General features: G+C 42.9%; 1 protein-coding gene across 1 annotated transcript in view; it reads left to right on the plus strand.

The window, feature by feature from the left end:
• Window positions 1-15,455, plus strand: part of si:dkey-22o22.2 (neural-cadherin) — a 209,558-nt gene that overhangs the window by 192,559 nt on the left and 1,544 nt on the right. Inside the window, exons 26-32 of the mRNA XM_052022628.1 lie at window positions 1,348-1,471; window positions 3,124-3,304; window positions 7,540-7,706; window positions 8,770-9,034; window positions 10,726-10,906; window positions 11,738-11,991; window positions 14,672-14,826. Coding sequence (XP_051878588.1) covers window positions 1,348-1,471; window positions 3,124-3,304; window positions 7,540-7,706; window positions 8,770-9,034; window positions 10,726-10,906; window positions 11,738-11,991; window positions 14,672-14,826 — 1,327 coding nt within the window. The remainder of the gene's footprint in view (window positions 1-1,347; window positions 1,472-3,123; window positions 3,305-7,539; window positions 7,707-8,769; window positions 9,035-10,725; window positions 10,907-11,737; window positions 11,992-14,671; window positions 14,827-15,455) is intronic.

The following is a 15,455-nucleotide window of genomic DNA, read 5'->3' on the forward strand; positions in this document are numbered from 1 at the left end:
AGAGAAAACGTAACACGCCCTCAAGAATGTTGCCATCATTATAACGACTTTTGCCTTTAAACTCTGCAACAATGACTTTCGTTCTATTTCCCTCCCTCCTTCCTCCCCCACCACCAACTTCAACACCACCACCCCCTCCTCAATCAGCTGTGTTACAAAGGAGCTGCATTCTTGCTTTGCTAGTGCATATTACTCTGACTATGAATTCTGAACATCTGGTACCATGGCCGTACAAACACCAACACAGACTTATGTGCCCATTATCTTTATGGCATGATCCAACTTCAACTGGTTAAGATGTTATATTCTGACTAGCAGACAGCACTGTGGCCCTACCATAAAGGAAAATGTTCAAGGCAACGATTTAAACAAGAAAATTGTTTAAACCAACAAGCAGGTCAAGGTTAATCCAAAAGTGTTTTTTTTTAACTGATTTTGAAAGCAAGCCTGTGTGGGCTGGATCAGGTTCATTTATTGGTGTCGCAGACTGCTGGAATCATACAGCACAGAAACAGGCCCTGCAGCCCAACATGTCCTTTCTGACCGTTGTACTTACCCATACTTGTCCCATTTACCTGCGGTTGGTCTGTAGTGTGAGTGTTTCTGCCTCCACCACCTCATCAGGCAGCACGTTCCAGATTCCAGCCATTCCCTGTGGGAAATAATCATTTCTAAACCTCCTACCTCTCACCTTATACCTATGCCCTCTTGTTTTAGACACAATCGCCAGGAGAAAAAAGTTCTTACTATGTACTCTTACTATCTTTCTATCTTACTACCTTTCTCCATTGTAATTTTGTATTCCTGCATCGGTCACCCCTCAGCCTCGTCCGCTCCAAGGAAAACAAAGCCAGCCTGTCCAATCCCTCCTTACAAATAAAATGCTCCAGGCAACATGCTGGTAAAATGGAGACACAAGAGATGGCAAGTGCTGGAAGCTGGAGAGAAGTCAAGCTGCCGGAGGAACTCAGCGGGTCGGGCAGCATCTGTGGGGGGAAATAAGCAGTCGATGTCTCAGGTCAAGACCCTTCATCTGGACTGCTTCACCACCTTATCCACCTGTGCTGCCAGTTTCAGGGATCTATGGACTTGTGCCCTAAGGTCCCTCTTTTCATTTACACTCTCTGGAATCTGACCAATTACTGCGTATCTCCTACACTTACTTGACATTCCAGAATGCATCACTTTGCACTTGTCAGGATAAAATTCTTTCTGTTCCTTAGTAGCCTAAAGACAATCATCCTGCCTATTTACAACATCACAGATCTTTGTGTTTTCTGCAATTCTTCTCAATTTTGATACTGTCTTGTTGAGTAGTATTTTGAGCTGCTCTTTCATCTGTTTTAGGTTTCTAAATGTTCACCAACCACTTCAGCTGGGCGGAATCAAGAAGTCACTCCCACATTTCAATGACCAACTACACTTCACAGGATTCACGGGCTGTGTAAGGAACCTAATTGTTGATAGTAAGGTAAGCAGAAAGTGGGAAACACTCAGCAGGTCAGGCAGCACCTGTGGAGAGAGAAACTGAGTTAATGTTTCAGGTTATGATCTTTATTCAGACAATGCAATTATTTGCTGCTGTCTACAATGTTTGTGCTTTATTTTAATATTTAGAAAATTAGTATTTATACTTGTTTTTTTCCTTTTAAGGATTACTTTTAAATTTATGTACATTTATCATATGAACATATTTCTTAACTATTAATTTACAGTTGACACGTTGACAACTTTCCCATAAAACACAAATCTTTTGGGGAAAATGCCCCAAATATCACTTTGCCATCGATCATTCCATTTTGCTTGTTTTTCCAATACTCCCCTTGAACTCTTTCCTGTTCCCACAACAGTGACCCCAGCACCTTTCTGGGTCAGAATGGTGATTTGTTACAGGATTGTGGCTAGCTGTTTTCAAACAGTGGTGCATTACAGAACAAACATTGGATTATTGACTGCCTGCCCAAACATCATCTGTGTTCAATTTCAAATCAGCCAATAAACATAGCAGTTCTTTGCTTCATCCGCATAAAATTTATGATATTAATCTTGTGATAAAAGCACTAAATCACTGCCAGCTAATCCCTTGTTTTCAAAATTGCTCTAATGCAAATTTAGCCAACCAGTTCTTTGTCCTCCTTCACATCAGATGGGATAACAAAGGAGGTAACTACTTCTGAACTTTGTAACTGTATGAGCAACAGTGTCAGGCTTTGGAAAGGCAACAGCATGTAGGAAGAACATTCTTTGGCTGACCACGTTTCAAATAGTGGTTGTTGAACTTGAAATACAGTAAAACTCCAATAATCTGCCGTCAGACTATTTGGAAAAGCCGATGGTTTGGCATCTGGCTCCTCGGTTACTGATTCCTGTGCTCTTCCTGACATACTGAGGCCCTGGTTTCCTGCTCAATTTCACACACAGTGCCCAGTTCCTCCACTCCCGGTAAACTCACCAGATTCTGTTTCCTGTGGTCCTGTAAACCCACTGGTCCACAGTTCCCACACTTTCCTTAAAGTCCCTGGTTCTGTTCCAGCGCTCCCTTTGAACTGACCTGGTTCCATTTCCCATGCTCCCTTGAAACTTGTTGGGGCCTTGTTTCCCGCAGTGCCTTTTCTCGGGTTCACTGGAAAATGTATTACATGAAATAAAATGAATTTAAAATGTATCGGGGTATTAATGGGTCTAACATACAATAGGTTGGAAACCCTGCCAGTTTAGCTGTACCAAAGTCCTGAATCTGCTGGATTAATGAAGTTTTTACTGTATTTTCTTTTCTAAGTAGAAGGTATTGTTCTCATTCTTGCTCTTCAAGTGCAAGAATGAGAACATTTAGGATAGCATTTTAGTGTCCTCCCCTTGGGCTTGATGAAGAGATTGATAGAAGCTCAAGGGAAAAAATGTGTTAAAAGGATGAAAGTAAAACCATTGTTGCTGCTGTTTTGGAAACTCTACAATCCACAATTCAAATATTCAACAAATCATTATCCACTCATACTTTGTCAATTACAGTTACTTAACATTAGTTGATGTCATTTACAGCCAAAGGTGTAACTGTGTTTTTAACTTGATAATGTTCAAAGTTCATGGGGAGATATTTCACTGGTGATTTCTGTCTGGTGCCAGATGTATGACCTGGGCAACCCTGCAGAGTTCCTGAACAGTGCAGCGGGCTGTGAGGTGACTGATGGAGTCTGCCACAGTGCTGGGACCTATTCCTGTGGCACTCATGGGAAATGTTTAGGAGAATGGGGATCTTTCAGCTGTGACTGCAGACCGGGTTACACTGGATACAAGTGTGAAAAAGGTAACAACCACTCAGAAAGTGAATTGTGTGTTCCATTTCTCAGGGACAGGAGAAGGAACTTACATTTGACCACTTTGGTGGGGGAAATTAAACTCATGCAAGTTATACATATACCGTACAAGTATAAACTTGCATGCTTAATGGTGATTGGTGGACATGGTGTTGTTGGTGGGGGGGAGGGTGTTGTTCATGCCCTGATACCTTACCTTTCACAAGCCCCACTTCTTGCTACTTATTAAATCTTACTGTACCATTTGCAATACAGTCCCCTGCATGGCCTGTTCCCAAAGTCTCTACATTGACTGTATCTGGGATGTATCTGGGGGCAGGCACGGTAGTGTAGCGGTTAGCATAACACTTTACATGGCCAGCGACCCGGGTTTCAATTCCCGCCACTGTCTGTAAGGAGTTTGTACGTTCTCCCCGTGTCTGAGTGGGGTTTCCCTCCGGGTGTTCCAGTTTCCTCCCACATTCCAAAGACGTACGGGTTAGGAAGTTGTGGGCATGCTAGTTGGCACAGAAGCATGGCAACACTTGCAGGCTGCCCCCAGAACACTCTACGCAAAAGATGCATTTCACTGTGTGTTTCAATGTACACATGACTAATAAAGAGATCTTATATCTTATTTTATGTACTTCAAAATAATTCATGGTCCTCAGTTTCTACCCTTCCCCATTTTTGCATGGAAGTCAGGAGTTATCAGGCTTTTCCTTTGCCCTTACTGTAATAACTGAGCCCAAATTCAGAACACCCTGTGTGCAGAATGTTTGCAGAGATACACACCTTGTCCCTCTGCTCATCTCCTCGTCTCCTTTCTCTATAGGGAGGGGAAGGGAGGGCTGCTGCATACAAGCTGTGATGACCTTTCCCGTGCTGCCCGCCAGCCAGGCAGAACAGGAACGTTTCCTCCCAGCCTTCCGAGCTAACCTGCCTCCTGCCAAATAATCAGGCATCTGCCCCTTTGATTTTACATCCCCATATCATGTCCATTTCCCCTTTGAGAAGTGATAAAACCCCCTGTAGTGATCACTGACCCTTCTCCATGACTGTCCAATCTGATTACCACCAAGGAGGAACAACTACCGAATTTTCCAGAGAAAGTGGGTGAGGCAGGTACAACAGTATCATTGAAGAAGCACTTGGGTAGGTACATGGAGGGGTAGGGCTTGGAGGGATGTGGGCCGAACACAGGAAATTGGGAATAGCTGGGTGGGGACCATGGTCGGCATGGACTGGTTGGGCCGAAGGGCCTGTATCTGTGCCGTATTGCTCTATCCATTCCACCAGTCCCTGTCCAGCCCACTAATGATCGTAGCCAATGCGGCTTTGCTCTCAGTCTCAGGGTTCAATGTACCATTGTGCCACGAGTGAAGGATCTGGGTACCTAGTGTGAGCAGATAATGAAAGGTTGCTGGATGGCTGCGACACACTGCTGTGTTTTAGTCAACACGACTACTGCAGAGCACCACAGCCCCTTCCATTAGCCATAGAGCTTCATTACACTTGCAGTGCTTCATTTGAACGTCTGGAATGGCACAATTCAGAAAAGGTCACAATAGTGTTCCACTGAGGAAAACATTGACGCTCAGGTACATAACACGGAAAAAACATCAGTGACGGTTGTCAGGATTTCTAGGCCACGGTGCTTTTGGTAACCAGTGTTACCAAGGGGGCAAATGGTAGAAAACCTGCTGAGTATTTAGCTGTGTTCATTTAATTCCTGGTATCTTTGCAGTGGAAATATCCTGAAAGAATCAGAATCAGGTGTATTATCACTGACATATGTTGTGAAATTTGTTGTTTTCCGGCAGCAGTACAGTGCAAGACATAAAGACATAAAAAATTACTATGTTACAAAAATAAATAAATAGGGCAAAAGAGGAATAATGGGGTAGTGTTCATAGAACGTTCAGAAATCTGATGGCGGAGGGGAAGAAGCTGTTCCTGAATCGTTGAGTGTGGGTCTTCAGGCTCCTGTACCTCCTCCCTGATGGTAGTAACGAGAAGAGGGCATGTCCCGGATGGTGAGGGTCCTTAAAGATGGATGCCACCTACTCCAGGCACCGCCTCTGGAAGATGTCCTCAATGGTGGGGAGGGTTGTGCCCGTGATGGAGCTGCTGGGTCTACAACCCACTGCAGCCTCTTTCGTGTCAGAGAGCTTGTAGAATGGTTTCCCTTCCAACTTTCTGGTACTGACCAATCAAGTGGAACAACTAGTGAGGAAATGTGGCCCCAACATATTTACAAGATTAAAAATCAATGTAGTTTTGCTAACTGGCAGTTCTACATGATGCCCAAGTGACTGTATGTGAGTTGATACCAAGAATTTCCTTACATCTTCAATCTGTATCTGTTTCTATTGACAACACCAGGCTGGAGATGGCTTAGCATCATGCAAGTCACACCCTTCTCTCTCCATGCCTTTCCCCATGGAGGGAGAAGGAGATGGCTAAACTTCAGACCTGCATAAGCTGTGCAGAATTTCAATGAGGCAAATGTTGGGAGAGCTACAGGCAGCTGGTTATGATCTGAAGTGACTGAAGGAAGGTGGGGATAAAAAGAGATGAAAGAGGGAACAAAAAGATATGCTTACTTTTCTCAAACATTACCCTCCCCACTTCTCCTGGTGGCATTGGTCAGGGCACCGATATCTCTCTTATCTCACTCAAGTGGCCATTCTTCCGCTGTGAGTCCAGACTGTGAGAGTCATCTCATTCTTAGCCAATGGAGGGTTTCACATTGAACACCTCTCCGGATGTCCAGATATCCATCTACCAGCTGGTTTGGCTTTGGCAGGCCCAAATGAGATCAATTATCTTGATTCTCCTGTTGCTCATACTGAGATTAGTTAATGTTGCACAGGCCAGAAATCAACTCAGCTGTGACATACCCAACATGACCGAATGCTGCGTGAAATGATCCTTATTCCCTTTTGTTACGGACTAGGTTACTATTGGTGAATGTCCCTTTAAGATAGGGCATAGTGGTGTGTGTGTGTGTGTGTGTGTGTGTGTGTGTGTGTGTGTGTGTGTGTGTGTGTGTGTGTGTGTGTGTGTGTGTGTGTGTGGGGCGTGCTTACATCAACAGAAGATAAAGGACATAATGACGTTGTTGAAGAAGTCAGTCAGAGAAGAGAGAGAGAAAAGAGAGAGAGACACCATCCTGCTAGTTTCTCTATCGATGGATGAGAAACAATAACTGTCTGTCACTACAATCCACGTATGGATTATTTGGAGTAATCCGGTGGAGTTCACTTTGTCATTAACCTGTAGAAGGAAACAGGTTTTTGTGTGTGGACGGCCACGGTTCGGATGCTTTTCGGGGTGAGGAAGTCACTACCGAGTAAACACTGAGGTGTCGTTTGGGTTCCATCGTGGAACATTTGGATTTCATAATTACTCTCTATGTTCTCTACATCTACGTTTTATCTTCAGACAACGGTGGTTGTTGAAGAAGCCTTTGCTCATGTTTCACCTTACGGCTTGCTGAACTGAACTTTAAGAACCATTCCTGGACTTGGAGTTTGGGACTTTGCCACACGCACACGACGAGTTTGGTTTTGGGGTTAATGTTCAAGGTTTAACATTTTTATTTCTAACATTATAACAGTTTTACTTTTATTTTTCTTATTATCATGAGTAGTGATTAATAAAGTAGTTTTTAATACTGAATCATGACTCAGTGTGTTTCTTTTGTTGCTGGTTCGTAACACTTTGAAGCTATCAGGGGAACTTCTGTTTCACAATAATAAATATATAAATACTAAAAAAGTGCTTTTTTTATTGGTATTGGTTTATTATTGTCACTTGTACAGAGGTACAATGAAAAACTTGTCTTGCATACGGATCGTACAGGTCAATTCATTACACTGCACTGAGGTAGTACAGGGTAAAACAATAACAGAATGCAGAATAAAGTGTCATAGCTACAGGGAAGTGCATTGCAGATAGACAATAAGGTGCAAGGTCAGACGAGGTAGATTGTGAGGTCAAGAGTCCATCTCATCGTATAAGGGAACCGTTCAATAGTCTTATCACTGTGGGATAGAAGCTGTCCTTGAGCCTTGTGGTACGTGCCCTCAGGCTCCTATATCTTCTGCCTGATGGGAGAGGAGAGAATGACCCGGGTGGGTGGGGTCTTTGATTATGCCGGCTGCTTCACTAGATTTATTTTTTGCCTTGTGTTTGGCCTGCTGAATGTTTAGTGGATTGCCACCTTTTGTTTTATCCATAGTTCTACCTGAGTGGTCTTTTGAGGAGGACAGTCTCATTCAGTACCAGCAGAAGGGGGCTCTCAGTGCTCGTAGAACCCAAGTGCAGCTGATGTTCCGCACCCGCAACCCCAACTGTTCTCTATTCAGCCTGACATCCAAGGACACAAGTGAATACATTATACTGGAGGTAACACCCAAAAATCTGCTCAGTGCTAAATGCATGAATAAGTGCAAAGGTCAACAATGTGTAGCGGTTAGCATAACGCTTTACAGCAACAGCGACCCAGGTTCAAATCTGGCCACTGTCTGTAAGGAGTTTGTATGTTCTCCCCGTGTCTGCGTGGGTTTCCTCCGGGTGCTTCCTTTTCCTCCCACATTCCAAAGACGTACGGGTTAGGAAGTTGTGGGCATGCTATGTTGGCGCCGGAAGCGTGGTGACACTTGTGGGCTGCCCCCAGACCATTCTACGCAAAATGATGTATTTCACTGTGTGTTTCGATGTACATGTGACTAATAAAGATTTCTTATCTCTTCTTATCTCTTGTGAATGACCAGTTTATCAGAGATTATAATGCAATTAAAATCTTCCTGTGAGATTGCTGGGATATTGGAGTAAGGTAATGCATTTGCTCAGGGAAAGTGGTGGAGCATTGTGGTGCTACTAGATATGAAGACCACAAAAGAAAAATAAAAGTTAATGAAGAGAAGGATAAAGTCCCTCACTTCAAATCTGAGAAAGCAAATATGCATAGTTTTTAATGGTGAGAAAATGTGAACTCAGGATAAGCAGAGAGAACTGAGCGTCAAGAAACCCCCAAATTAAAATTAGTATACAGTTACATAACCTACACAATCTAGTCAGAAACGATAAAGAGTGTTAGCCTTAATCTCAGGGAGGCTGGAATACAAAAGGATGAATAAAGTACTTCATTTATAGAGCATTGGTCAGACAGCACCCCCATCTGGGTGGTATGTTCAGTTTTGGACAAACAAATCTTGAAAATTGCCCTTGAAGGAATTAAAAGACTTAATCATCAAGACAGGTTGCATAAACTCAGTTATGTACCAGTGAATAAATGGAACATTCTAAAATTAACATATGGGACATACATGGTCAAAAAAAATCTCCCTAAGTTTTCCTTCCCCTCTGAGTTTGAATTTATTGTTTTCTAAAATGATTTTTGATCACTTTTAAAAGTTTTTAATCCATTTTTTGTTTCCTATTTTAATTTTCTTGAATTATGAATTAGATTGACAGTGGATATTTTGGAATCCGTGTCAACCTTGGTGATCAGGAGCATGCACTGAAACTGCAAACACTGCGTGTGGACAGTGGCCAGTGGATTCTGGCAAATATGGACCGACATGACAATGAATTCACGCTGCGCCTCAACAATGGAGGAGGAGCCCTTGAGGTGACATCTTCTCTTGGCACCCACAGAGAAATCCTAACAGATGCCTCAAGTCTGGTTTTGGGAAAGAGCCTTCATGAGCTTTCGCCAAATAATTTTCAAGGTGTGGTATGATGCTGGATCACAATATTAGATTTTGTTTATAAACCGTTATTGGATAAGACAATAGTTACAGCTACAGTAATCTCCACTTGTGAGCTTACTCTGAAAGACAAAAATTAAATGGAGTAGATCTAATGTTACTGATTTTTGAAAACTCAATTAATATTGGCAAAGTTGTTTAAATGTCAGTGGGTATATTTCCCTTTATTTGTGTTTGAAAAAAGTTCTGTTGTGCAACCAGGGAAGTTTGTTTGATACCAGCACTGACCTATTTACTCCAATTAAAGGCAGATTTGTAATTTAAGTATCAATACCTCCCAGGTTGATGAGATCTGATGAAAACCATTTTGTCTGATGGTTGCAAAGCAAGTTTATATGTTCAGTTCCTAGGAAGCACACGAAGAAACAATGAATCTTCATACCAATTACATTTAAATTGTAAATTCACTCCAATGATTGGTGTAAGAAGTGGAAACAATTCTGCTGCAGGAACTTGGGAATGAAGCAGTTTGTTGAGGGAGGGTAAGAAAGTCTTATCATAGAGTCATAGAGTTATAGAGCACGGAAACAGAGCCTTCAGCCCTACTCATTCATGCTGACCAAGATATCTATCCAAGCTAGTCCCCTCTGCCTGCATTTGGCCCACATCCCTCTAAACCTTTTCTATCTGTGTATCTTTTTATCTTTGTATTGGCTCTGATTTAACCAACCAAGAGATTCTTTACACTTACACTGTGTGGCTGTTTATTTTCAAATGTGGCCTCTCAACACAAAGCCCAGGGAGTAAACATTCGGCCTCTTGATGCAAACAGAGGAAATATGGGTTTATTTCCAAGACTGACAATGCTTACCTCCCCCCCTCCCACCCCACCCCACCCCACCACCACTACCCAACATGGAAACTTATCGCAAAATATATGGCAACAAATGTCATGTTCCTAGGATACAGACCACAAATGGCATTAGATGTCATAGACATGAAATTCAGTTCTTCTAATACTCTTTTTATTTTGATTCTTTTATTCATTTTCATATTTTCCATTTCAGACCACATTTATGCTTCCCAGCAATAATTTTGGGTTTACTGCCAACTCTCTTTGTACACATGTATTTTATTTTTATGTTTAACTGGTTCTCATTGTAATAGCTACAACATCATTATCCGTAGTTCTGTACTTAAGCTAAAACTCAGCACTTAAGCCGAGCCCAAGAAAGAAGAGACTCTCAGAAGAGTGAAGGTAAAATAAGTTGCGAATTGGAGCAAAAGGACAATTAAACAGAGGATGTAAAGTTTTAACGCAAATTACCTTCAAGTACTTCTTTACTGCCGATGTATTCCGTGCCAGTAATCAGGCTGCAGTGAAGAGCAACTATCCACAGTCCAGATCTTCCCACCAGCACACTCCTGAATTGAAGAGTTCATGCTGAGAGACAGTCTCCAGCAATGTGACTTATCAAAGCTACTTGTAATGTCCCCTCCACTGAACATCCTTTCTGCCTAAGGTACAAGAGATCAGAGCATGGTTCGTGTGTATTTTTTTAAAACTAAAATATACATTGCCAAATGCATGAAATTTTTGTATAAATTTCCTATGAAACTTTTTATGATAGAAAATATTAATTTTGTGTAAAAGTACAGAGTTAGAAAAAAAGGATGGGAGTTAAATTGTATTTTTCTTTGCTTGAATTTAGGCTGCATGCGCGATGTTCGATTAAATGGTCATCTCTTACCGATGGATGGAAAGAATACAATATTGACTGCAACCCTGCATCGGAGGGGTGTAACAAGTGGCTGTCACTCAGATGCCTGTAGCAGCACACCCTGTTATTTACCCTTTTATTGTGTAGATCTGTGGAGAAAACATGAGTGCAGGTATGGGTTCATTAACACTTTATAAATACTACTCCTTCTATGTAACAGTAGAACATGGTGCACGGAACATAAGACATTGAAGTGGAGCTGGGCATTCACCACTTTTTGCCTGCTATTCAACAAGTGGCTTTGCACCAACCCCATGTCCCTTGATTCCTTTAACACCTATAATGCATTTTAAACATGATATGCAGTGAAATCACCAGCTACTGGTGTTGCCAACTGTGATTGGATTCATCCTGAGTGTTTCATTAGTGGCCTGCCACTCCAGTCCCACCAATGCGAGCGTGGTATATTTGATCACACAGCACGTGCTCCCACATTAACAGTCAAGCAGCTGTTTCTCAATAACTCTATTTTTAAAATTAATAAATCACAGTTTCCAAAAAAAAATGAAAAGTGGCATTTTTAAAGAGTGCTGATCAGAGTAGCATCTAAAGATGTATCATCTACTCCTGTATACTCCTAAAGAGTCGGCAGCATAACTATTTCCAAAGGACCTCAATATGAAGTGTTCAGGGAACCATGAATTCTGGCCTTTGAATCTGTATGCACTGCCGAACACCTGAAGCAGTAAAATACATGAAGCTATGATTGGCTGCTCATTGGTGCACCAGGATGTATGATTTTGTTTGTCCTCGGCTTCTCAGTTTTTAATCTTGTATTTACAATCAGAAAAGAAGAAGCTGAGTGAAGGAAATATTGGAGGTAAAATTGTTTAATTTATTTAACATAAAAAATGTATCTCGGTGTTTTGAGGGAAAATTGGAAGGACAAATGTTGTTAATTCCATTTGGACAGGTTATCATATTTTTCTAATTTCTAACACAGATGTCCAGCCGGACAGGTGTCGGTGATAAGTAATGAAACAGGGCTCGAGGACTGTGTGATGTCACCTTGTGGAGCATGGACATGTTGGAACGGAGGCACTTGTGTCACCCAGACACCGCACCTGTTTGCCTGCGATTGTGCAGAAGGTTACCAAGGACAGCAGTGTGAGATCAGCATGGTGACTTTAGGAATCCCAATGGGCCTGAACATCAGCTCTGTCTTGGCTATCAGCATCTGCCTCATCTTCTTAATAGGTACTGCTTTAATTTTTGCCTGTTTCTCCCTGCTCTGCAATTATCTCTCTGATCTGTCTTCACTGAAAATGTTGCTTTCCAACAATGTAGTAAACCTTTGCTCTTCTGCTACTTCCTTTCATATTAAACATTTAAGAATTGAGTTAATTTATGTTGTTGAAACTCTCTAGCCTATCATTGAATTCCCTGTAATAGACGTATTTAGTACAAGTAAGTAGATATATGAATCATGAGCCATATGATTTCCTGCTCCGTTGTTGCCAATTTGTTTGGTAAAGTTCATAGTTTTCATATTTCCTTACAACATATAAAGAGATCATTTGGCCTGTCAGGTTTATGCCAGTTCTCAGAGCCATCCCATCAATCCTATTCCACCACTTATTTCCCTGTAACTTATTTTCTCTCACATGCCCACCAAGTCCTCCATGATTTTCCTGCCACCCACCAGCACTGAAAGTAATTTATAGCAGCCAATTAATTAATCAACCAGCCCATCTCTGGGACGTGGGCATGAGGAACCCCTGAGAATAAATCTGTGAAGACACAGGATGAATGTGTAAACTCCACACTGACAACACTGGGGTTCAGGATCAAACCCGGGTTGCTTGACCCGTGGAATAGCAGCACTACCTGCTGTGCCACCGTCGTGAAGAAAATGTTGGAGCTGCAAATTCACTTGCTTATTGCTGATTCTTTCAGCGTTATGCAACTAAAAATCAACTATTTCTGGAGGGAAACTCAATAATAACTATTTCCAAGTTGTTTCCTTTCACGCCCGAATTTCCAGCAGGCACTTCTGGGCAAGAGGTGTCCTTGCTCTGCTGGTGCTGACAGGGCTGCCCAGGGTTCTTCCTGTGGCATTTCTTTTGGAGCAATCCTGGGGAACTTAAACCATGTTGTCCCAAGAGTGCCTATTGATAGGTAGTCCTGGGAAAACATTGTCGTTCCAGAACAGAGATGCCTGCCAGGTAAGTGAATTACTTATCATCACCCTTGGCCACCATCTCCCCCCTGCAGGGCACCAAAGTGCCCACCACCTCGAATCTTACTATGAACCTCTCCCTCTCATGATTGCCTGAGCTCTAAGCCCCAACCTGCCCAATTTGACAGCTCCCAATCTCAGAAACACTCCCACTGAAGCTGCTGGTCGAGAGAAACAAAGGACTGCAGATGCTGGAATCTAGATGATAAAACAACAAGATGCTGGTCCCCAACATTTCCCACCACCCACCCCAGCCCAATTCTTCCAAGCTACCGTCTCTAGTCTATTCCTGCCACCCCCTGCCCCCACCTTTAGAACTTGCCAGTGTTAATCCATCCCTTCAAACGTAGATCCTGATCCAAACCAACAACTGCACCTCCCAACCCCCTTCCCCAACTACCTGCTGGAACAGAGGGCATTGATGATCCTCCATCCCACCAGTCTCCAACCTCAGCCATAGCACCGACCTAATAGGGTCTCCGGCTATCCTGACCGGAGCCATTGATAGGAGTACAGGATGAGGCATTTTCTATATAACTTTGGTTAGGCCACATTTAGAGTATTGCATAGAATTCTGGTCACCTCACTACAGGAAGGATGTCGAGGCATTAGAGAGGGTGCAGAGGAAGTTTACTAGGATGCTGCCTGGATTAGAGGGCATATGCTATCAGGAGATGCTGGACAAACTTGGCCTCTTTTCTCTGGAGCGGCAGAGGCTGAGGGGTGATCTGTTGGAAGTGTATAAAATTATGAGGGGCATAGATAGGGTGGACAAGCAATATCTTTTTCCCATTATTGAGCGATCAATACCAGAGGGCATGCATTTAAGGTGAGAGGGGGTAGGTTCAGAAGAGATGTGAGGGGCATGTTTTTTTACTGAGAGAGTGGTGGATGCCTGGAATGCGTTGCCTGATAGGGTGGTGGAGGCAAATTCATTGGGGGCTTTTAAGAGGGGCTTGGATGGGCACATGAATGAGAGGAAGATGGAGGGATATGGGTATTCTGTAGGTAGGAGGGATTAGCTATGTCGGCACAACATTGTGGGCCAAAGGGCCTGTTCTGTTCTATGTTCAAAAATGTTTCCAGCAAACAGCCAGAAATAGAAAAGGTCTTTCAAACCCTGTTGTTGTGGCCATCTAATGTCCCCCTTGGTGGTGGGGGGGGGGGGGGGGGGGGGGGGGGGCCTGGAACTAGAGGGCAAGTCTGAATGGATGTGAACATCGTGAGCCTGCTGGGCCTGACACCCCACAGGCTTGCTTGCAAACATTGTTTTTCCAACTTACACATCCCCCCCCCCCCCCAGGAATAAATGTTTCCTACAGTTGGAACTATGCTAATCACACTTGTACAGGTTTTTGTGTTTTTTCTATCTGGTCTTCCAATACAAACATTTTCAGGTCACCAAGTGCGAGTTGAATTCTGAAGAGGACCCTGCTCTAGTATTCTGCCTGCTTTCTTCTGCAGCACATGTATCCACTTTTATCCGTTGACAAATGAATTTGTACTGGCACAGCCTAACTATACACTAGATTTTGTATTACTACTCGCCCAATCACTGTGAAGGAGTAGTTTGTGAAGGTAAGTAATAGTGATTGGAGTAAATGGACTGCAGTCTTCTTTTCTCTGAATAGTAAAACAGAGCTGATTTTTCTGAGGTTCTTGATAACTGGAGCCCTGTTATACCTTCTGATATTTCAGTTCTGGCGACTGGCTTCAGCATATGGGGAGTGTGTGGAAAAGCGAAGTTCCAGAAAGGAGGAGTTTACCACATTCCTGTTGAGCACGAGAGCTGGGAGGATGTTCGGGAAAACATCCTCAACTACGACGAAGAAGGAGGTGGAGAACAAGACCAGGTATTCTGATGCAATGTTGCTTCAGCTTCCAATTGCGAGCTTTAGAACTGTGGGCACAAGTGACAGTTATTTGACATTTCATAACTTTTGCTTTACAACTCTCTATGAAAATGGCTACCGGGTTTTTGGGAGGGTTGAGTGCTTTTACCTTCAGTTTTGCATTATAGTCCAGCCCAGCTTATAGAATGTGGCATTCTTCTGTAGAAATCTTTAAAACGTTAAGTGGCCAATTTCATCCAGTTCCTGTTAAAAACTGGCCTCAGTGCAAAGTGAGTACATCAGCAACTCACAATTGCCATATTCTAAAATAAGGACAGTGGATGCTTGGGGACACCCTCACCTCCAGGATCCCTCCAAGTCAGACATCATCATGAGTTAAGGTGCATCATTGTGTCTTCATTGCAAGTGGGCCGAGAACCATCCTAGCAATGTCAACCAAGCCACATTGTGGGAGTGTATTCATCATAGTGATTGCAGCTGAAGACACCACCACTTTCCCAACAGCAATAATGGGTGGCCAATAAACTGTACCCTTCCTACAGATGACCACCTCCCACAAACTACTCATTCATTGGCTTGATTGGCAACGTCACTAAGACCAAAGTAATGGTTAATGAGGGACATGTGGA

Source organism: Pristis pectinata, chromosome 9 (genome assembly GCF_009764475.1).
Source record: "Pristis pectinata isolate sPriPec2 chromosome 9, sPriPec2.1.pri, whole genome shotgun sequence".
Taxonomy (NCBI): Eukaryota; Metazoa; Chordata; class Chondrichthyes; order Rhinopristiformes; family Pristidae; genus Pristis; species Pristis pectinata.